The 24,621-nt window shown below is 38.4% G+C and overlaps 1 protein-coding gene across 1 annotated transcript; it reads left to right on the top strand.

Moving 5' to 3' along the window:
- The first annotated feature begins 533 nt into the window (after positions 1-533).
- Positions 534-23,002, top strand: LOC134861704 (doublecortin domain-containing protein 2-like). The gene is made up of 9 exons (XM_063879120.1): positions 534-820; positions 1,787-1,841; positions 6,063-6,139; positions 6,407-6,541; positions 6,972-7,121; positions 7,595-7,649; positions 8,093-8,276; positions 21,117-21,187; positions 21,602-23,002. Exons 1-9 carry the CDS (start codon positions 534-536, stop codon positions 22,490-22,492), a joined length of 1,905 nt encoding a protein of 634 aa, XP_063735190.1. The 3' UTR covers positions 22,493-23,002.
- Positions 23,003-24,621: the final 1,619 nt, after the last annotated feature.

The following is a 24,621-nucleotide window of genomic DNA, read 5'->3' as shown; positions in this document are numbered from 1 at the left end:
TGATTGACTGCCTGGTAATTACGGCTGCATGAGGTCCCTGGTAATCGGTGAGAGAATTAACAGCGGTGTGTTCCCATAGATACATCCCAACAGATGAGCTCCAGTGATGCCCAGCCTACATCCTGGGGAAGCTAGAGACCTGTGTGACTTTTTATCTCCACCTGGTGCACAGAGGTGCAGGCGAAGCGAATAACTCGGCACCAAATTCCCTCGGTAGCCGAAGGAGATTGCTGCAAACTTATGGAGAGTTGACATTTACAACACCGGCACATCAACTGCTTCATGCATGTGCTCATATTTTATTGATTCAGTAAGATCCTCCTTTGAACGCCTCCGTGTTCAAACTGCTGTCCTCCTCGTAGATCTGACATCGCGTGCAGCCCCACTCAACCCTAAACATTTGGCCGAGATGGAGCACCTCTTCTGTCATTATAATGGCCTAAGCGTTTGACTCGCAAGGGGGATCAAGCTGTTGTCTGTTTATTATAACTAAGACCTCTTATCCCTCACGTTCTCTACTTTTACGCACAACGATGGGCTCGGAGAAGCCAAACTTTCTGTCCCAGCCCGTGGTGAAGAACATTTTCATGTACCGAAACGGCGACCCTTACTACGACGCTCGCCGGATAGTGATAAACCAAAAGAGGGTGTCCAGCTTTGACACTTTGCTGAGAGAGGTGACCGGCGGGATACAAGCCCCGTTTGGAGCTGTGAGAAACATCTATACACCGAGAGGAGGGCACAAGGTGGACAGCTTGGAGAGCCTGCAGAGCGGGGAGCAGTACGTCGCTGCTGGGAGGGAGAGATTCCGAAGACTTGAGTAAGAATTGCATTTGGCTTGATAAGTAGCCTACAGTAAAATACATTCCTCAAAGTATCTATGCCCCAATAGACTATACATAGGCGAAGATTCTGAAGTGTTACATATGCTACAAACCACTGTTGGTGACCAGGTTCAACCCACTTAAATGCATACGCTAACGGGGTTCCACTGTCACTGTTGTCAATCAGTTCGTGTCTAAATATACCATTTGTTGTCACTTCAGACCTGTTTATAGACTTTCCTGGTCTTGAAGTTTTTTTGACACAACAGTTTTTTCCCATGCCGACTCACAGCATGGTGTCGATGAGATCAGCGCTGCAGAGCAGAGTACTCTGCTCTGATCTAAAAATAAGTGGCCTTATACTGCACTTGTGCAGCGAGTTGTTCATGGTGTGCAGTGATCAATCAGATCAATTGCAAGGTATTAAGGGGACATGACGTCTGTGTATTCCCACCATGCTCTTTGCCATGTGTATACTAATATTACTAGGAAGAAACATGGTTATATTATCTCCTGCAGAACAGATAGGATATAACATGCGCTCAATTCATCATGCTGTTGCTTCAATACCCAGAGGGATTGTGTGGAGTTCAGTTATAATGCATAACATGATAATTGCAAAATATCATTACAAAAATAACCTTACATTTACTTACAGTTAATATATTTTACTTATTATGTACAATGAGGACATTATATTTTCTGCTACTTTTTTCTCCACCACATTATTGAGGGATGTGTGGATGTCATTTCTGATTACTTATAAGATAAAGAATAAAATACATGCTAGTCTTACAATACAATCACATATTCTACTCCAACACATATTTGAGGAAAATTCCTAATTAAATATTGTAGTATTTCTTAGTTTGGTGAGTTACAGTGTAAACAGTTAAACATCAGTGAGCTTTGCATGATTTATTAAGGCTAACTTGAGTTTACGTTTTTTCTTTTTTTCGTAGTTACCTACAGATTGGCTCAAGAAGGAAGAGGATGATGCAGACTCTTCCACTACAAGTAAGGCTAAAGTTCTATAGTGAGCACATTTTTTTTGTGTTAAGTCAGAAAAGTATTTCATTTGTTGAAACAGTCAAGAAAGATAAGTTCCTATTAAATTAATGTAATGACTGAAACAAACAGCAGTGTGATCACATTGTTTTAAGATTTTAACCCAGAATCATAAAGATAAAATCCCCCAGATCAAATATGATTTTAAACGTTTTGTTTTAGTGACATATTCAAGTATATTAAGCGGGAAGTGTTGTTAGAGAAAAGCAAAGCCTTTTTGTTAATGCCTGACATTTCCAATCTGCAAAATCATTGGCATCATATTATAAACACAATCTGCAGAGATGGAACCTGTTTACATAATTTACATCGTCCTGCCAATCACCTACAGTGTTGGGGTGTGGTACATTACCACATGCCCTTGCCAGAGAAAGCCCTCAGGTTCCACTGCAACTCCTGGTCCTTTAGTTTTAGCAGTGAGAAGTGCCAGTGGCCTCACTTGACCAAGTCTGTCCATCCCTTGCTAATTACCTTGTACACAGTGGACTGGACAACATCTTAACATTAAGGTAGCCTGTGCATTACAGAAATCCAGTACAAAGTCTTTGTTGGACACATCAACATTGATCACTCTGAACATATTTGAGATGTGCTTCTTTATTCCCAATTTTGAGCGTTGTTTACGCAGTAGAGGTTTAGTAGTCCCATAAAAATAAATAACTATGCTGCAGACACATTTCTTTAATTGCATGTATTCATTTATCTGTTATTAGATTGATGAAACCCTTCACCGATGGTGTTTCAGTTGCTCTTATATCCTTACTCAATCCAACTTTTCAACATCTGAAACTGCCACTAAATACAAAATGCATGAGAATTCACCCTTGCACTCCTGCCCCTCCCACAGTGTAAAGGTTTGAGAAAGATAATTTAGGCAAGGTGTTATGTTAAGTATTCCTTTCCAATAATCACTTTGTTGTTGTCTCAATGGCCATGCATTATTGATTTATGGATCATAATCGTCCCTTCTTTCAATGCATCTTTAATCACCAGCTATAAAGTCAGAGCCAAATACAGAGCAGCTTAAAACCCAGTTCTAGGTTTCAGTGTTTCTGTTTTTATACGTGATGTGTAGTAATAATGCATTCTAGGGAAGGCTTTATTAACCTGTATTCTATTATTATGGAGAGAGTGTGGCTTTACTCAATGGACAACGGACACTTACATACATTTTTTCTGTGAGGTCTTTTCTTTAGCCAATGATTTTCTGTGACTTTGTCCTGGGCGTCTTGCCTCACACAGCACGTTAAAATGTTAATCATACAAAGTGAATCAGGAAATGCTCTCTATGCTCTTGATTTCGTCTTATCACCCAGTGTAAGCTCACTCATCAAAGATAACCTCAAGGGCTTGTTGTTGCTGCTGTGATTACGTGGTGAGCATAAAAAGTGCCAATTTATTTCACAAGGACCCTGCTTCCCCCTCACTACCCCACTTAACCTGCCTGATTGTCTCGATTAATGATGAGAACTCTCAGCTGGCTGGATGGTTGGTAAGCTGGTTCCTTGTTCTTATTGATTTTGGAGCATTATAGGAAGGACTAATCATAGGAAGGTTACTGCCTCAGATGAACCCATTCTGTATGTAGCTTTTTATTAGTAGTTGACCAATATGGCTTAACATTGGCCAATGTCAATATTTAGAGAGCAGGGCAGCCGATATTACATTTTTACGATGTATTGTTGAAGATGTTGTTTTTTTATAATCGGATAACATTACAATAATGGGATAATAAATCTCTACAATTATTTGCTAAATGTAAATGAAGATTTTATTAACACAGTTATAAACTGCAATGTCTCTGTTTGCTAAAGTACATCTGAATTTTTGCCTTTTGAAAGATCCATAAGTAATCCAAAAAAAAAACGTTCTAAATAACAAACTAAAAACAAACTTTTGAATGAACAGTAAGTCGTAGTGAATTAGCAGACAACGGTTTATAAAATGAACCGAGTGGACTTTTCTTGCTTTAAAATCATAGATTATATGCTTACAAAGTGCGATGTACTTTTCCAGTTCTTTTAATGGCACCCTAGAGTAAACCACATCTAGCCTTGCTTGTTTTCTGTTTGTTTCTTGCTTCAATTGGTAACTAGCTATGTGACTTATTCTTGTCTCTGTGGTTTGTAATACACCTCATCATACTGTAGTGACAGAGCTCTGTGTGTGTGTGTGTGTGTGTGTGTGCGCGCGCGCGTGCGTGTGTGTGTAGGTGTACTGTATATTAGGTGTGAGTGTTTCTGAGTTTTTATTTACTTGCCAATCCTCTGACCAATCGACTTCATGCTTGTCGTATGTCACCCGAGGAAGTGCAGTGGCGCCTGTCTAGTTATTTTTATCAGCGATTCTAAAACTGCATAGAAATTATGATATGCCAGGTCAGAATTTTGTTTACTGCTTTCGCTCAGCATTAACAAGTTATCACACGTGCATCAAAATCCTTTTAAAAGCCTGTCCACTAACGGTAGGACATCCTGACCTTGTGACTTGTTACTTGTATATTAGTGAAACTAATATATCACACCTTGTTATTCTGAAGTACGTTTTGAAATGTACTTCTTCTACTTGCCTTTACATCTCTGTTGCCAGGGTGCACTCCCAGGCCCCCAGGAGACTTTTCATATACCTCCTTCCTTATCTCTCTTTGTGTCAGAGGACCACATCTTAGACTTAGAGTCACAGTGGGTTAGCAGCATTGTGGGACAGGACCTGCAGTGCTCACTCTTTACAACCTCACAACCTCAAATGATTAAAGAAGCTCATTCTTTTGCTGCCACAGTGATGGGAAGTAGAATAGTTCAGTGTTTACAAAAGCTATTTTTCTTTGCCGTCAGGGGTTTAAGCTTTTGATTTCACACAATCTTGCTTTCCTCTACTGTGTGTCTCTCAAAACAAAAGGAAAGAAAACAATATACAATAGTTTTAAAAGTATATACAGCGGGTAAAATAAATATTGAACATGTCACAATTTATTTCTAAAGGTGCTATTGACATGATATTTTCATCAGATGTCGGTTACAACCCATGCAATCCACACATGCAAAGAAATTAAAACTTTTTGTAGTTTGGAAGTTTGGAGGTGGGAACATCAGGGTGTGGGGCTGTTTTTGAGCATACGGCACTGGCAAACTTCATATAATTGAATGAAGGATGAATGGAAAAATGTACAGAGACATTCTTACTAAAAATCTGCTGCCATCTACCAGGATGATGAAGATGAAATGAGGGTGGACATTTCAGCAAGACAATGATCCCAAACACACAGCCAAGGAAACTCTCAATTGGTTTCAGAGAAAGAAAATAAAGCTTCTAGAATGGCCAAGCCAATCACCAGACTTGAATCCAATAGAAAATCTATGGAAAGAACTAAAGATCAGAGTTCATAGAAGAAGCGCACGGAACCTTCAACATTTGAAGACTGTTTGTGTGGAATAATGGGCCAAAATCACACCTGAGCCTTGCATGCGATAAGAGGCATCTTGAAGCTGTCATTACCAACAAAGGCTTTTGTACGAAGTGTTACATACATTTCAGTAAGTGTGTTCAATACTTTTCCCCTGTGTCATTCCATTTTAATACACATAACTTAATTTATGGACATCTATGATTTGATTTCTTTGAATGTGTGGATTGCATGGGTTGTTACTGACATCTGATGAATATCTAATGTAAAAAGCACCTTTAGAAATATATTTACTGAGAAACATGGTGAAGTGTTCAATACCTATTTTACCAGCTGTATATTTTGTTTTCCTCCTTTAAAATGCTACCCCTTCAGGTGGCGCTGAATCTGAAGCAGTATAAGCCTTGGCGACTGTCCTGACATGAACAGCTATATTTAGGAGCTGTAATGTTGTCCTTGCCAACAAGAATATCAATATTGACCTCTGTATTAGCACTCGTCCCAAAAGCAAGAGTCCCTGAAGTTTGGATGTTTTTTCTTGGTCTCCACTGGGAAACAAGAGGTGTCCTTAAATCCCAACTGGACACAGAGCTGCGAACAAGCTTTTGAAGCATGTTGTATTCACAGAAATACATAAAGTATATTATGGATATTCCATTTATCTTTAGCCCTTTGCTAATACCAGATATATACTGTATGTATGCTACATCATTTTTATTGATCTATGAGCAGCTGAAGGTTTGACACATTTTATCACTCTTTTGAAGGCCAAACCACTTCCACCGAATCGAATCGTTGTGTCAGCTCGATTCCTGAAACCCATCAAGGAGCCATGTACAATATTGTAAGTTGCACTCTACTCCTGCACTTTAACTATGTTTTCATTTTGCCTGATAAGCTTTCAGATCGCCACATACCTATCCCTAGTTGACCTCTTTATTACAAAATGATATATAGCCTTAAATGTACAAAAAATAAATGTTCAACACAAATTGTGACTGTGAGACTGTAACCCAAGTGTTAGGTAATGTCATGGACAGCTTAGTCCTAATCTCATTGGGAAACCATTGTGTGTTAATGTTTTCTTTAAATGTTTTTTTTCTCTACTTAGTGTAGTAGCAAATGGCGATGTCTTGAACCCCGCCATGAGGCTGTTGATCCACCAGAGGATACTCGGCCAGTTTGACAGAGTACTCGAGGTGATCACAGAGAAGATGGGCATGAGAGTCATGGGGGGTGTCCGAAGGTACAGATAAACAATAGACTCACACTATACATATGGATTGTATTGTTTCCCCTGATGTAATGTCTCTTTTACCTTGTTAGCAAAAAGCACCAGCACAATACAAGTTTTTGGACTTACACTGCATGTTTTGTTATTATAGCAGATCTTATTAGATTTTGATTTTCAGATATAACTGAGATTGAAAAAAGGAAGGACTTAACTGCCATAAGTTAATAATGTTAACATAACGGTTTTTGAATGTTTTATGTTATACAAAAACAGTGATCTGACATACAGAAACAGTATTTCCTTGTTAAAATTTGACCAACAAATCGGTCCAAATGAGGATTATTGGAGCATGTTCTGCAACTTTAGTGCTTCTTGTTTTGAAAAACTGTTACAAATCTTTGATAGAGACTGTTGGGCTTTTGGCTTTGTGTCTGTTTTCCAGTCTCTTCACTTATGAAGGCCAGCAGGTGACTGATGGAAATCAGCTGGAGTGTGGTCAGCTGTATGTGGCTGTGGGAAGAGAAAAATTTAAGAAGCTGCCTTACAGTGATCTTCTTTTGACCAAATCCAGGGGGACAAGGAGGGTCAATGGGTAAGCACTGCACTTTCGAAATGATTCCTAAATAAACGTTTCCAACATCTGCTCCCTTATATACTGTTATTTTGCCTTCTCAAACTATACAATATAAACATTGACTACATTGTATTGACCAATGATACACATGATTAAGTATTGACTTAGTCTTCTTTGGAACGTTATGGCAATTAAGAAACTTGACTTTTTGGCCATCTGGGATTCCTCTTGGGGACCATTCAGTTTGTGTGTTTTTTTCAGTGGGGCAACTATTGACTCTTCCAGGGCTAATATCTGCTTTTTACTGAAACATATACATCCCTCGGCTCAAAATATAATTTGAAGGATGAAGGACTTGATTTTCACACTGTAGAAATGAACAAGATCACAAGGGAAATGTTAAATAGTTACCATAAACCAGAGCTGTAAGGCAGACAATCAGTGTCATGTCTTTATGATAGTAAAATATTCTGTGTTTGCTTTGTTTACAGAACAAAAGCTTACTCTCTACCACCTATCTACAGGTGCTCCAAGCAAAATGGAAATGTAAGCATTGCATGTGTATCCGGAAAAAATATCTTTGACTATTTAGTTGTGTTTCCAATTGAAATGAACAAATAAAATATTTTCATAACGGTACCTTCCATAGCTTTCATGAACCAACTGACACATAAATAATTGTCACAGCATTTTTTGTGAGGGCTTCACCTATTAAAATTCAGCCTAGTCCAGGGATGTGTTTTTGTGGCCTTGTTGTGTGAATGCTTACTGAACACATTTCTTATGTATCCATCCATTTTATATTTCTGATATAATTAACTGTAAAGGTCCAACTCAACATTAATGCCAGGGAAGTGAATGAGACAAACAGGAGCAGATAATGTTTGTACAACGTATTCTTTACATTTATAGTCAAGCGCTGTATGTATTTTTATTGCTGGTCCATGTTTTCAAGTTTCTCCTCATCTGTGCTCGACTTTTCTCTCCAGAGTAAGTCTGTGGTGCGATGCAGTAATAGTGGAGGTGAAGTATCCAAGGCTTCTCCTCCAGGCCTCAACGGCAGCAGCAAGGATCAACTGTCCTCCATCGTAAGAGAGATTTCCCAGGCCAGACTCATGTCCCTCAGGAAGAAGAGGAGTGGACAAAGCATGACCCCCGGCATCGCTGACAATGGTATTGCAGAAACAACTGAACAGTAGCAATTCCATAGTATAATATACCTACTGATTCAGTTAAGCAAAACAAAAAAAAAGAACGATGAGGTAAAATCATCACAATAATACTCCTAGGTGAAACTAGAATCACAAGTTTACAAGCAAACAATGAGATTCAACCCTAAGAGTTTGGAACAATTCAGAACACAAAAGCTTATAAAGAGAATCTATACTCATCAAATTCCTTAGCAGTCCAGAAGTCTGTATTCTCTCAACGTTTGGTTGTACTAGCTCATTTGCCTATTTCACTATCAATGAATTTAGAATCTGTTCTTATAAATACATATTAAAATATCTTTGTTTTATATTAGTTGAACTCTTTGCACGCACCCTATTTTGGTAATAATGTGACATCCCTACTATTGCAGTATAATGGTAGGGATGTCACATTTGACCAAAATCTCCTAAAGGGGTCACCGAAATCTGTGACATGTTGTATTAATCATTCATCATTGTTTTAATATTTGTCTACAGTACATGTGCTATATAAAATGGGAGAGACTTTAAGTGAAAGGTGTGGTTGCATGTGATTGTAAGACCAAGAAGATGAATGCTGGCTAAAGGACACTTTTTACACAATGTGAGAACCTTACCTTTAATTTCTGTATTGTCGGTTTTCTTGTCTGTGACCTCACGTTATGGGGAGTACAAGCATATAACAAAGCAGCAATACAAAAGTAAACAACCAGAATAGATCATTAGCAGTAAATATGTCATATAAAGAGAGGCAGAATATTACTCAAAAGATACCGATTGTCTATGGCTTCTTTACAGACGGGGTCATACGAGACTCAGATATGATGTAATGCATGTCCTTCTTATCTTATGTAACCTGCTTCATTCTTAAATGCCCACACAGTGGCACTGTTGCTCTGCAAAAAATATAGACAATGTGTTGAAAGTAGGTCTAGCATGATGACATTAACTACTATTCCAAGAAACGCATTACGTCATCTTCTGGGCTTATGATCAGTGTATTATAATGTCCTGCAGGAACTCCAGTTTTTACAGCCTTTTTAACATTGGGATGTTTTTTGTTCTGGGACTCTAACAGATGTTTTCCATAGATGGTATACACCACATTGTAAATAACACCGTGATAGGGAATAACACATTTTTGCTTTCTTTATTTAAAAAAAAGGAACAACGTTTACAGTAGAAAGGATTTGGATTTTCTGCAGACTGCTGCTTACCTTATTATCACTCCTACTGCGGTATGAAGCACCATTACGTCATCTGGTGGCTCATGATAGATGTTGCCTGTTTGCTCTTCTGGCATGAGAGTTGACAGCAGAAACCCAGAGGAGCGTAGAGAATTGTGTCTGTGGTTCAGGGGAGCTGGCATTTAGCATCAAAAGAGAGGGATGAGGAATGTGTGCGCGTGTCTCTTTTGTGCGTGTGTGCATTTGAAACCTGTAATGTCACCCTCAAAAATCCTCTGCCGTCAGATTGTGTGGCATGTCGTATTACAGGCGGAGAGAAAACATGTTGCATTATTGCTCCCCTTGGGTGACATTGACCAAAGATTAAATTAACAGACAGACAACTCGGAAAACAAGATCAGGCATTAAAAGAAGATCGTTTGAATAGCTTGGAGAGCATATGACGTTCTCATGCACCTTGAATATTTGACCAATGAAGTGTTTTTTTCAAATGCTGTCATGTTTGGAAAAAAAGCATTGCTTCACTTGTCTTTCGTAGTAGCTACTGTCTGTGTAGTGTGTGTTTTGTATTCTGTGAGAGTGTGTTTCTGTCTATGGTGCTGAAAACACTAACATACAACATAATGAGGATTCCCAAACGGTCCTCTCTTTTTATTTAGCCCAAGGCAAATAGTTGCTAAAATGCTGTTTTACTTCTCAAAATCAAGTGAGAGCTGAAGATTACTTCGGTCACCATAAGCTATTATGGTTGTGGTCATGTTTGTGCAGTTTAGCTTAGCACAGTATTCATACCACCTTTGTTTAGCGATTCACTGCAGCACACAGGTGTGTTCAGTGTTATCTTCCCTTTGGGGAATCCTGGCCTGGCTGGCTTTGAGGTAAACACTTCTAAATCTGGAGCCAAAAAGGAACGCAGCCAAAAAGTTGTATGACTGGCAGAGGTTGTGGAAAGAACACAGCATGAAACCCACACTTCAGATGTCTGGTGTTGTGGGCTGGAACATTGGAATGAAAACAAAAGGATTATTATAAAGGTGTCATGTCATTACCAAAGTATTTGTGAGGTGAGGGGGATATAGATGCACAGACTAAAAAAGGCTTTGAAACAAGCAAATGAGGTAGAGAGAGAAGAAAAGAGACAAATGAGACAGAGTGACCCCGTAACTCGAGATTCTCCCTCTGTTCTTTGCAGACTCTGTGACACCGAGGTTAGTTTGTGTGTGTGTGTCCGTTTGTGTGTGTGTGTGCCGGAACGCCAGTCCCCATTATTCACTGTCTATCAGCTGCTGGAAGCCAGACTGAGGACAACTCGAGCAGGTTGTGTCTGCTGTATTGTAAAGCTTCTGACTTTTCTGCTTCATTAGAGTGAACACACTGGTGAGTGACAGCAGAGACGGTGGGGGGGGGGGGGGGGGGGGGTGCAGTGTGACCACTCATGCAGCAAAGGTCACAGAATGAATTTGAACTTACTATAACAAAGACATTTGGCTTAAAAGACTTGACCAACAAGATGCATTGCATGTCGTACGCTTCACCAAACTCTGTTATGCTTTATGTAATCCTTTTAAATTCAGTAAATTGTCAGCCTGATTTCTCGGTGATCAAGAACAGATTCATGTTCATGTTACCAATCAGCAGTTGTTGCTAACCTCAAAAATAGAAATAGGATGTTTATCATTGTTCTTTTTCTTAAAGGGCCTTTGTGACCAGTTCAGATAATTGCTCCCTTGAGGAGAAGGGAGAGAAAGGGAAAAAGTAAAAAGAGAAGAAGCAGGAATGGAAAATGAATAAAAGATAAATGAAAGAGGAAAGGATTTTTTTTGGCAGGTGACGGGATATAAGAAAGAAAAAAGGGTGAAAGAAGAAGGAATAAAGGTTGAAATGATGAAGGGAGGATGACATTAAAAGGAAGGAGAACATAAGAAAAGAGTACAGGTGGAATCAAATTGTTAGTATGATGAATAGCCTGAGATGGTGGAGCGTGGGCATTGAGTGGAGAAAAAAAGCCACAGAGATATTGAAGGGTAGAGGGATGGGTGGGGTTTGGATAATTGCCTTTCATTTGGATAACCTATCCATTTAGAGTCATCAAAGCAGAATTTTACTTGCCTCTGCCCCTTGCTGGGGCCAAATTGCTGCTTTGAAAATCAACAAAAGAGCCTTGCACTTCAAGAAGGACGGACAGACAGAAAGGTATGGACAAGAGGAGAGAGAGGAAAAGGCAGAGAGAGAAAAAATCACAACACAATGAGAAGAGAAGGAGGTCTTCTGATTACTTGGACTCTTAAATTCATTATATATGCCTCCGCACATGGATTAGGAAGAAGCCTTTTTGATTTGAAAAACATGCAACATTTATTGTATGTCCTTCTTATTCTGCACCTGATTGGCTTCTGCCGAAATAAGCCACCGATGTTTAGTTTCACCGCTTTACAGTCTTTGTTTTCATTGTAAATGGGCCCATCGTTAATAAAATAGACGTCATGCTGTATTAAAGAAATCCTTAAACTAGCGATTGAGACTCAACACCTGTCAGGAAAATTAAAGCTGTGGTAATAAATCAAGTGTGAAGTAGGGTGATTTTGTCGTTGACTTCTATACAATCAAACGTGTTCTTGTTACCAGTCGAGCCCCCTGCTGGTGGTTAGAAATAATGCAGGTTTCAGACTGCTCGCATTGGATTTATTGTATTATAAATAAAATGTGCACTACACAAGCAAGTTCCTTGTGTGTTACACTATGGGATACGGTTGGAAAACAAAAAATCTTAATCTGATTAAATTATTAGTAGATTTTTCATCAGCGAGAGTTTGGAGACACACATCCTAAGGCCTTCCCCCTGGGCTCTTTCACAGAAAACACACAAGTATATATATTTTTTTATCTCAAATGTACAATCGCAAGTCATCAGTATGGTTTATTCTGCATTTTGTTGCAAATCTCTTTGAAATAACACAGGGTCATCCCCTTAACAGGAAACCTTTTGCTCTGAATAGCCTGTTACCAATGTTTCATGCAGAAAGTGGCATATTTTAATGTAGCAGGACCAAAGGCAATCCATGCCACACAATTGGCCATTGTTATATCCATTCCTATAATTTTCCTTGAAGGGAATTTTGATTTGAAGTCAAGGTAGATGGAGTATTTTTCTGAACAGACTGATTTCCAAAATGAAACATTATTGGTATTATTTGCAAGTTGAATGTGAGAGGAATGAAGGAGCATCTGTGAGCATGTCTGTGTGTGTTTATGCGTGCTTTTGCCTGTGCACAATCCATCCAAGCCAGATCAACTTTGTGCCTCTGGTGTCATAAAATGTGATGCTGCCTTGGGGAATTAGCCTTGTTAGCATATGTATTTATAATGCCTGTCAGAGTGAAATAGGGTTCAGAACCGCGTCGGGAGGCAGGAGACATCTACACAAAGAGGCTGTGAGTCTGAATTTGTGTGCCTGTGTCAAAAAAAAGAAGCTCAGCAGCGAAGGATGAGAGATGGCAACATTTAAAGGAAGATTTCCTTCTTGCTAAATTCTTGGAAAGTATCAGTGAACACTGCTTTAAAAGTGTTAATGTCTGGGTTTATGAGCATGCCTGTTTTTTATGTGTGTTCGTGCACACGCTCTCATGTCACATCTTAGACAACGCAGACCTCTATCCCCTCCTTCATTCTTCCTCTCCTTTCATCTTCCCCTTTTCACCACATCTGAAAAAGGTTCTTGGTGACCCTTTGATGCAGGATTACTGGATTAAAGTGCAGGGTAGCTGTACTGATCTGCCACATTAATCTGTTAACAAGTGTTTCAGCTGTGACATACAACAGGCCTGTATGTGACATCTAAAGTTCAGAGTTAGGGCAACGTATGACACTTTCAATGACATTCATTTTCTTAATTTCTGTCACTTCTAATCCAGCTCACTAGCTTTTCGCGTTTTAGCATTTTCTTAGAGGTTTAGCTATAGACGGACATCTGGAGTAGCTGTGATAGGAACATCAGCATCTGAAGGGTTTTTATCAGCCTGAGACACTGAAACAGCTTTGACATTCAACCTAAATGGCAAGAGTAAATATCTGACATTTATGGGGATCTGAAGTTTACATCATGTTTTGAAGATAGGCTTAGGAAGTTGCTTTGCTGCCAGAGCAAAGTGCTTTCTGTTTATCACTGTAGGTTTTAACGCAGCCATGCATTGACTTTTAAATGAACATTTTTGTAATTTATGAGTTTTTAGTCAGAACAATGCTGTTCAAGGTGTTTAATAAATACTTTAAAATGACTTAGGTTTTTGCTAGTGTTGATAAAATAAATTTCAAAATTTAAACTGAGCCTTCCTCTGATTTAATGTCAAATCTGTGCACGCATATGGTAGATGAGAGGAAAGTTCTACACCACTGAAAAAATCACTCTTGAGATAGTGTTTTTGAATCAAATGCATCCTGGAAAAAAACTTTATGTAAATAATCAGAGAAACTTAACTGCTGCATATGTCCTACCACATGCACTATAAGAAATTTGTATCTGTTTTTAGTGCATTCACTGTTAAAACAATCTATAGTTGTTATCCTTATTCTTAAGCACAGGCTCCACCATGCTCATTTATTGAAAGTGAATATTTAGCATTGCACTAGCATTAAGCTCAGGGACTCGAAAAAGAGACCGGTTAAAAAAAAAAAAAACAGTCAAGCAACAGAGACATAGCTTTTGTGACATCTAGTTCCTAATTTGGTCAATCTCTGAAAATGTTGGTTATTACATTCCCCATAACGCAACTTGATAGCATCTGTCATGAGAAATGTTTCCAATAGAGCCAAACAACTGTTTTCCAGGCACAGTAATGCTCTTTTTTAACACCTATATTTATTTAAGCTGTAAAAATCTTGCTGTTCCTGTTTCAAAGAGTTGTTTTGTAAAGCATCAGCATTACAAATATGATTAATTAGCTGTACTCAGCTATGATTCTCAGCCTTGTTGACTGTAAAACACGCATCACTCTAAACTCAATGATTCTCTTATGCCATTTTGCCTCATAAACATATGAATTACAATAAAATATATTGTGTGTATGCATGAGAGAGAGAGGAACAGATGAACAAGCACAATATCCAGGCATGAGATTTTACACTGATCAGATGGATTGTTTTTCTGCGTGCCACATCACTATAAACCCGATACCAACTGGGCCTTTATCATGCTGGTGGCCGGGCATGCAGTCATTAAATGCTTTAACAGGACCCTGGCCCGTGACTGGAGCACACTTGCTGAGTGGCAACATTTCATAATTACAATTCAGAGTTACTACCCATGTGGTTTTACATCCTGCCATAACTCAGCCATGTGCTGAGTGGGTTAAATCAGCTGGTTGTAAATAAGCAATACACTGTACTGTATGGTGATGTATAGGAGGTGTTGTGTTGGGTAATTTAGGTACATTAAGTAATATGTCAAATGTGTATTAAACACTCCTGAGCTAATCCACTAAAAGTTAAATTGGCTTGTAGAGGCCACACCAAAGATTTATCCATGAGTTGGTTTACAAGCACAAATGTTGTGTGCTAAAAGAAGTGATTTGTAGTTCAGCTACTGTATAACATCTGCCTTTCAGAAACTTACTGGGTTTGAAAAAATAAAGATCCTGCTCTCCTGCAACTTAAACAAAACTCACAGAAATTATTCCAACAATGGCATTTTCAAGAACATGTCTTCCTAAAGCGCTTGTTAAGTAAAATGTCAGAGTTCAAATATGTGAGTGTCTCCTGGCGCATGTTAACAGCCAAACGGATGAAATAACATACATTTCATTAAGCTGTTGTTTTAGAGCAGGGGTGTCCAAACTACAGCCCGGGGGCCAAATGCGGCCCGCAGGCCATTTTGAATCGGCCCTCAGCAAATTCTAAAAGTATAATGGAATATGGCCCACAAATCAAACTTTTGCTTGTCTTGTATTGTACTTCTCAAATATATACAGTGGTATGCAAAAGTTTGGGCACCCCTCTGAGATTTCATGACAATTTGCTTTTCCTTTATAATAGAAGATCACAGCAACAACATTTGTTTTCCTACAAAGATGTAGACGTTTTAGTGTTTTCCAGACCAAAATTCTTAGGGTAGCATTACATAGTTTTATTATAATAAAATAAAATGCAAAAAATGGGATGTGCAAAAGTTTGGGCACCCTTATAAATAGCATTCATTTCAACACCTGTACGGATTTATAGCTGACAGGTTGCTGCACAAAATTGCTTTGATTAGCTCATTAGACCTTCAATTACAAACACAGGTGGAACCAATCATGAAAAAGGCTATTTAACATAGGTAATAGCTGGCTGTGCCTGGCCTAGGTTCTTTCTTAGGGAGTGGCAAGATGGGGACCTCAAAACAACTCTCCACTGACCTGAAAGCTAAGATAATCCAACATTATAAATTAGGAGAAGGGTACAAAAAATTATCTGACAGGTTTAAACTGTCTGTCTCCACAGTCAGAAACGTAGTTGTGAAATGGAAGGCCACAGGAACAGTCCGTGTGAAGGAAAGATGTGGTAGGCCGACAAAAATAGGGGAAAGGCACAGGCGAAGGATGGTGAAAATGGTCACAGAGAAGCCACAGACCACCTCCAGAGAACTACAACAACATCTGGCTGCTGATGTTGTAGTTGTTCACCGTTCCACAATCCAGCGTACTTTGCACCAGGAAGAGCTCATTGGAAGGGTGATGTGCAAAAAGCCTTTCCTGAGTGTTAATCACAAGAAGAGTCGCATGAGGTATGCAAAAGCACATCTGGACAAGCCAGAAGCATTTTGGAACAAAATACTGTGGTCAGATGAGACCAAGATTGAGTTATTTGGTCATAACATGAACAGGTATGCATGGCGAAAAAAACACACTGCATTCAATGAAAAGAACTTGTTGCCCACTGTAAAATTTGGTGGAGGATCTATCATGTTATGGGGCTGTGTGGCTAGCACAGGTACTGGAAAACTTGTTAAAGTTGAGGGCCACATGAATTCCTTACAGTACCAGGAGATTCTTGACAAGAATGTTCTAGAGTCAGTCACAAAGTTGAAGCTACGCCGGGGTTGGATTTTTCAGCAGGACAATGATCCTAAGCACCGATCAAAATCCACCAAGGAATTCATGCAGAAGCACAGGTACAATGTTCTGGAATGGCCATCCCAGTCCCCAGACCTTAACATCATTGAAAATGTATGGATTTATTTGAAGAAGGCTGTCCATGCACGGAGGCCAAGAAACCTGACTGAACTGGAGACGTTTTGTGTGGAAGAATGGGCCAAAATACCACCTGCCAGGCTTAAGGGACTTGTCTGTGGCTACAGGAGGCGTCTACAGGCCGTTATTGCAGCAAAAGGAGGCAATACTAAATATTAATGGAATTATTTCTTAGGGGTGCCCAAATTTATGCACATGCCTATTTTTGTTTGAATGCACATAAACATGTTTCTGTTTGACCAATAAAAGTTATTTCACTACTGAGATGTTTCTGTTACCATAAGGTATAACATATGTTAAAATGAAGTTGCTGCTTCAAAAGCTCAGCAAGTGACAAACTGATGCAGTGGTTTCCCTAAGGGGTGCCCAAACTTTTGCATACCACTGTATGTTAATATATATTAATGAGCCCAATTTTCAAATAAATTCAGTCATTTAAAATTTAAAACATTTTCTAACAAATCTTAGTTGATAAAAAAAATCCCAATAACTTATTTCCATAACAAGCTTGAAATGTAACCTTCATATTTACTCTTATTTTAAGCAATCTGACGCTACTGTTTTAAGGAATGAACTGCCAACAATATTAATGAAACCCTAAAGACACACGGGATGGAGGCAGTTTTTTTCTTAAACCATTTGAAAGTATCTTGCATTATTCACCTACATTTGATTTGTTTTGCTAACTTTTAACTTAACTTATGAGGCAATATTCCCCTCTTTAAGTGGCCCAGCTCTCCGTATATTTTTCTGTATGTGGCCCTCGGTGAAAAAAAGTTTGGACACCCCTGTTTTAGAGGCTTAATTTGGTTTAGCATTCCTTCCCATTCAAGGAATATACTGGCAAACACAATGCTGGATTACTGTAACTTCTAAGCGAGGTCAATTCCAGTTTGCACTGTAAATGATGGATGCTGATCATTTTGTGACTCCTCATAAATAGTGTAATAAGTGGAGTTCTTACGAAAGAGGCAACGTTTGGCATTATTTTGGGGTTTGCTTATTTGAAATCTCAAGTTACCTTTTGAGTTAAACACCTCACTGATAAGCTGTTCTGTAGTACGGCCTAAGGCCTAAGAAAAGCTTGGATCAGTTCAATGCGTTTTCCCAGAAGTGTCACAGCGCTGAGAACATCTTGTAACTGTAGAACAATTACAAACAGTTTCCAAAGAAACCAGAATAAAGGATATACACAGCATTTAGAAAGGTTTCTGCAGCACAGTGACTTCACGGCTGCTAAAAACAACATATACATACTCAACAAACCAATTTGTGGTTCCATTTGCGTGGAAGAAAAAAAAAAGATCCATGTCCTGGTGTGCTACAGATATCCTGTGGAGTCAAGAACATAATTGTGCTGTATGGATTTTTCTCAGAAACTCTTCCTGTTGGAGTGGAAAAGCTTTCAGACATGATATTAGACCTTGTGAGTCTCTGCTAGATGTGATTACTCACTCCAACCCTGCAGTGAAGAAAAAACTGAAACACTTTAAAGAAAAGATACAATGTCGCTCTTTGTTGCTGTCCCATAAAATGAAAGCTTTATTCACACGTCAATTTCTACCATACTCCCTGTTGAGTTCAAACTCATTTTCTACAACTTCTGTAAAAAAAAAAAAAGAGAGCAGATTGGCTGCCAATTTCTTTTATCACATGGAATAAATTAAACAATGCACTGGTTTTGCTTACACTGTACTGGGACTGAAAAAAAAAAAGTTGTATTTCAGGTTCAGGGTTCACCCAAGCACAGTGAACCACAGGGGGTTGTTTCAGCTCTGATACATTTTGTTGTTTTATTAATTGAGTTGATGAATACAATCCATATATATTTCATGGAATAGTATTAACATAATGTTACCTGGTGTAAACTGCACACTGGATTCCCCCGGTGTGTTAGAATTGCTAGAATTGGATGAGCACATCAAATGGAAACACAGATCAAAGCTGAGCAATGTAGTTTTATGTAGCCAAGGTGTATGGAGATCACAAGTGCTGTGTTTTTGTTTTGAGAAGCTCATTCTTAAAACTCAAATCCTGCTGCTGTAATACACATTCTGTGTGTATGTTTGTTTGCACAGAGAGAGCTTGCTTCTCGAGGAGTGGGAAGATGTTATAGTTTACTATCTGCTATCACTTCATCTTAAGTATTGCTTTATTACATTCCTCTGGAACAACAGTCATTTATAACTTTACCTTTCATAAGAATGGCAGCAAGAGCCATTTATATGAGTAATTATACACAGTTACAGTTTTACCTCACACTGATGAATGAGATGTAGCATTACTTAAGAAGTGTGGCCACATTCTGTCTGAGATTGTGTGCCAAAGTGAAAGAAGGGATGTGTGTCCGTGCATGTTTGTGTGTATGCCTGATCTTACAAAAAAAAACAACAGACAGACATAAACTTGCACACACACTGTCAAGCCATTTGCAACACCAGAACCCGAGTCTACTGGATTTATTGAAGAGCAAGGAGGGGGATATTGTACATTTTGTGTTTAATTCGATTTAACATTTTCATGAGCCCGTGTCTCAACCTCAAATCACGTTAAGATGTTTAGAGTCGCGGCGGCTCATCCACTGCTTACTGCTTACACTCAATCGTCCGGCCCTCGCTCTTAATGAATGCGAGCGATTTCCATAAAATATTCTTAAAGAGGTCCGTTATTATTACCATAACGTTTCATCTCCCACAATAGCTAAACTTCAATCAGTTTTGCATTTGAAATGCATTAAATGTCTCCATAAACTCTTCTAATCTCTACCCGAGTCATTATTCTTCTTTAACTGGTATGTGTAGAAAGGGAAACTAATATTAAAGACATTAATTATTCCGTTCTGTTTTTTTTTTTACCCCCTTACTGTTTTTGCCGCTTATTTTTGATTGGAAATTTCAGTCTCATCCAGTGTTTCAAAACAAGTGTGTAATTATGTTGTTTATCAGAGCGTATAGTTGTATTCCTCTTATGATGTTTAGGGTTAATTACTCCTAGGCCTTTGATGCACATGCTCACATGAAAACTGAAAAAAGGAAAAAAAAGGTTTTAATTTTGCACTCCAACAAACCTGCCTTGCTGAGCTGATTGCTTCAATAAAAAAAGGAGTCCTGGTTATGATGTTCTCATTGAAACATCAAATTCCAGTATCACCACACAGTTAGTTGGATAGTAAATAATGAAAGGCGCTTCCTCTGGGGGATTGGGCAATATACAGTATGTTCTTGTAATCTCTCAGATGTTCTTGTGTCCAATCTACCAACCTTAGGTACATTATTCAGTCTGTACACATTGTGTCGTCCATGAAAGTAGTACATGACTGCAGCTTGCAACAACGTTGATACCATTTTTATTAGAAATCTAAAAAGCTTCAGAATAAATCTGGGATTTTTTTCAAAAGTACATTTTGAGTTGACATACTAACAGTAAAAGCCATTTAGGAATCTCTTTAATGTTTGGTTAAGATAGAAAATCATATACCTTAATATACATGTGGGGTTCATGGTAAATAAAATGCTTACAAAGGACATTTATTTTGTTCAATTTCTCACTGCCTCTGTTCCTGTCCTGAGCTTGCAAGAATATTCTCTATCTCTACCTCCACATTTCCATTGTCTGTGGAAGTTGTTTACTTGCCCGAAATACTCTTGAATGTCTTCCAGCTCACCACCAGGTGTCACTCTTGTGCTGTGTTTTGTTCGAGAAAGACTGAAAAACACAGCTGCGTTATAAAAGATGTATAATTTCAACAAGTCATTTACTGAAGGATGAATAAAAGCTCCCTTATTTGCAAGAGACGTTTTATGGATTTCTGAAATGATTTAATGGGCTCTGACAGGCATTATGGTCTTAGAAAAGTAGTCAGCAATATTCCTCATATTAAACCTGTAAAATGACATTAGAGAATAAAACACAGAGTCATCAGTGAGGATTTGTATACAACAAAAGTGGCATTTAATAAATCTGAACACATGTTTGGGATAGTTTTACCTTTAAGACTGTGATGTGCAGATTGTACTATGTGTTCTGCTTCATTCTGTCTTGTTGAGCTTCTACAAACCAGAATGTCAGTCAAATTATTATCAAATTAATTGAATCAATGATTAATATTATTATTATTATTATAATATTATTATTATTATTATTATTATTATTATTATTATAATATTTGAACCGGTATGAGATGCAACAAATGTTGACATAGTTATACCATGATGAACTCCATGACTCACCCTTATGTTATATTGCCCCTAACAAACCCCTTCCAAATCCAATGACACACTCAAGGCTGGAGCACGTTGAATTATATATGCCGTAATTCACTTTCTTAAAGAAATATACAACATTTCTTGGAAATCTGCCCATTTTCCATCAGTGTCCTTAATTCATATAACTGTGCTTTCTATCTTTTTTCAGATGACCCTGAATCAAAGGATGATGATGTGCACGCTGAGGACAAAACCTCCCAAGACCAGCCAGCTGTTGAGGTATGCAAACTCTTGATTATAGACTAGTTCATAAGCATAGATGGCGTCATTCTAAAAAGGGGTACATTTCTGTTTATTACATGATACCCGGAGAATTTGTTGAGTCTGCTAGCCTAGTGTAGTTTTGTAAATTCATATCATTTAGATTTTCTTTATCCAAATGACTTTATATAAAAAAATATATTAATCATACATATCGTTATGTGAACAATGTGTTTGATTTCATTTCATTGGCGTGCCATAACAAGGGTTTAAAATGATTTGGCTCCACTTGATTTGTAAGTGCTCATGATTCAATAGTGCTATCACTCTCTTTCTGGAAAGTGTAGGTCACAGGTAGAATTATTGTAAATTATTGCATTACATAAAATATTTAGGGCTATAAATGGTTTCTGTGGTGTTATTGCATTACAGAAAACTGCAAACAATGATGATGATGATGCAAAGGCCACAGAGAAGAATGGTGAAAAGGAAGAACAGAAAGAGAAGGAGGAGGAGGAGGAGGAGGAGGAGGAAGAGGAGGAAGAGGAGGAGGAGGTGGAGGAGGTGGAGGAAGGTGAAAACACCACAGAAGAAAACACTTCTCCTATCAAAGAGGAAATGAAGGAAAACCAGGAGACAAGTGGCCATAAAGATGGAGGGGAAGAGATTGAGAAAGATGATACAAAAGAGAGAGAAGCAACAGCGGGATCTAAGGAGAAGGAGGAGGAGGTTAAAGAAGAAGAAGAAGAAGAAGAAGAAGAAGAAGTGAAGGAAGAGGTCACTGATGAGAGTAAGGAGGAGGTTAACAGTGAGAAGCAGGGGCCCAGCATTACCAGCAATGATAAGACATGGGACAGCAAAGAGAAAGAAGATGGAAGCCATACATCTTCTGAGGGTGAAAGGGAAGCCAAAAATGTAGAAGAACAGAAGAGAGATACAGACAGTGGGAAGGGTAAAAAAAGCAGCGAGGAGCGAGTTAATGGTGTAGACATGGGGGAGGAACAGAAAGCGACAGAAAACAGCAGTGACCCGGGGAAGACTCGGTCAGGTAAAGAGACAAAAGAGAGCGAAAACGGGAGAAGTAGCAGAAGCAGCGGTAAGCAGGGAGAGGAAGAGAGCAAAAAAAAAGAGGGAGCTACCAAAGATTCAGGGGGAGTGGGGGGAAAGGTGAATGAAGAGGTCAGCGGAGAGGATGAGGAGGTGGAGAGTGGAGCAGAACTGGACATGGAGGAGAAATCTGCCAAAGATGCCGAAGAAAATGGAGAGAAAGAGGCAGCAAGTGATAATGAAGACAATCAAGATAAAACAAGGAAAGATAAATAAAGAAAATGAATGTTCATAATATAAAGCAATACTTTTCAAATCCAATATATAAATAATGAAATGGCAGAACAAATTCACAGATTCAATGGCCATGTAAAGTATGCATTTAAATAAAAACAATTCCCCAAATGTCGAGAAGAAGGTTTGAATGGCTGCTTAATGATCTAAATTTCAGGTATGTATTTAAAAACTATTTATGAAACAGATTAAAAAAGAGCTTTAGTTATATATTCTTATTTTTCATTAAGAAAAACTCTTGGGCTGCTTGTTTCAGTGTACTCTGGGTGATGCTGGGGAACTTAAATATATATGTGCATTCTTTATGACCGTTTCTTTAAAAAAAAACGTATTTCTATCAGGTGATGCTTTCTTGTTTTTAAACATGATTTTCTATGGTATGCAAGGGATAAAAGTGAACTTTTTAAAAGTATGTTTAATAAGCTATGGGTAATATTTTTGACATACTGTGATTTTTTTTTTCAAAATATAAATTCCTCATTACATAGTCATTCAGTCTTATGCATTTTAGTTCATTTATTTCAGTCATAAAGGGAGGGATTCAACTAAACAGAATTTGATGGCTGTTACTTCATTATAAAATCACTGTAATCAAATGTGTCAACAAACTTAATAAAATACTCAAAGTGTGATCATGATAACGGTGTTGGTTTCAACTTTACTGTAAACAGTGTTTTTGAAATTGTAAAATAGATATATAAGAAGTAGATAAAAGGTCAACACTTCTATATTGACTTCAGCCACTCCTGCTACAACAGTTGTAGCATGTCTTCTTCACTACAGTTTGGTAATTTGAATGGCGTTCTTTTGCTTTACATTACTCATTAAAGTGTAGCTAGTTGAACTTAATAATGTTGCTTTCACCCTAGATAGATGGATCCACCAGCAACAGTGATGGTGTCCATGTTGCTAGGACAACTGATCTGTAAGATGATGTCAGAGTTAGCATGACAACCATGATCTAACCATGACAACATGGTGAGCCACACCATGTTTGTCATTCTAGTGACAGTCAGACCAATACATTCGTCGTTAGCCCGTTTTTCATACAAATGAATAATTTCTGAATTGTGTGCATGATAATTACGTGTACACAATAACATTAGGGTTTACAGTGAAACAGCTAAATGTTGCATTACTTAATGGGCAGGTTAAAATAATAATTATGTGTGAATACAATATCTTATAAGGGACAAATACTCTGGGCCTGAGTCTAGAAAATATATATAATCAGCAACACAGGCGGGACAAGATTTATAATGCTATGTAGCTTACGCTTACAGAAAAACATCTCGTTATTTTGTTCATCTGTTTTGCATCTCTGTTTTACCATGAAACAAGGTTGCATTAATCCACGATAAACTCCCTCCCACAGGCAGGAAAGAAAACTATGAACTGTGATCTAATTCTTTCCTCGCTGCCATCTCATCCCTGCAGCTGTTCAAATTGGGATTCATGCAGTCAATGTGTTTGTGAGTCACCATCCCACGAGAGGCGCAGAACATGGATGAGAGAGGAGGTAAAGGGAGAGAGTAAGAGAGAGACAGGGGGAGGCAGAGGAGGCGGGTGTGGGTGAGTCATTCGGCCTGACTGGTCGAGGTGATGATCCTTAAGGTGCTATTTCTGGAATTACCATCAATTTTATCTTATCTCCTCCACCGGCGCCTTCCAGTGTGTGTTTTTGTGTGTGCGCGCTGGTGTATTAATAAGCCCCTGAACAGCACTCATTTTCTTCTAAATGACTTACCTGATTGATTACAGTAAGAGCTTTCTACACGCTGCAATGAAGGCTTAGTGTGTCGGAACACCATTGACAGTTGGAAGTTTTTTATTAATGAAAACCAAATGCCATAATTGCTCATCCTTCCTTTGTTTTCCAATCAGAAAGGGACACAGTAACCCCTCAGAGGCAAGGAAGTTATTTTTTGTTTGCTGTTCAATGTTGGGTAAAACCTCTTATGCGAAATAGATTATCTTTTATGTTCATATTTTTTTAAAACTCAATTAAATAAGGAAAAAGAAAAACCTGCTTACTGGTCAGACTCAAAAGTCCTGTAATGAATAAGTTCAGATTGTTTTTATGGGAAATACAGTAAGTCATTAGGATGAAA

The sequence above is a fragment of the Eleginops maclovinus genome, chromosome 3 (genome assembly GCF_036324505.1).
Source record: "Eleginops maclovinus isolate JMC-PN-2008 ecotype Puerto Natales chromosome 3, JC_Emac_rtc_rv5, whole genome shotgun sequence".
Lineage (NCBI taxonomy): Eukaryota > Metazoa > Chordata > Actinopteri > Perciformes > Eleginopidae > Eleginops > Eleginops maclovinus.
The sequence above is the reverse complement of the archived record's forward strand: the minus strand, read 5'-3'. Positions and strand labels throughout refer to the sequence as shown.

What these genes read in the sequence shown, in the direction of transcription:
- LOC134861704 (XM_063879120.1), top strand. Translation starts at nt 534, where the DNA reads ATGGGCTCGGAGAAGCCAAACTTTCTGTCCCAGCCCGTGGTGAAGAAC. An exon ending in AAGGAGCCATGTACAATATT is followed by an intron (nt 6,140 to 6,406) that starts GTAAGTTGCACT and finishes TTCTCTACTTAG; the next exon opens with TGTAGTAGCAAATGGCGATG. An exon ending in AAGACCAGCCAGCTGTTGAG is followed by an intron (nt 21,188 to 21,601) that starts GTATGCAAACTC and finishes ATTGCATTACAG; the next exon opens with AAAACTGCAAACAATGATGA.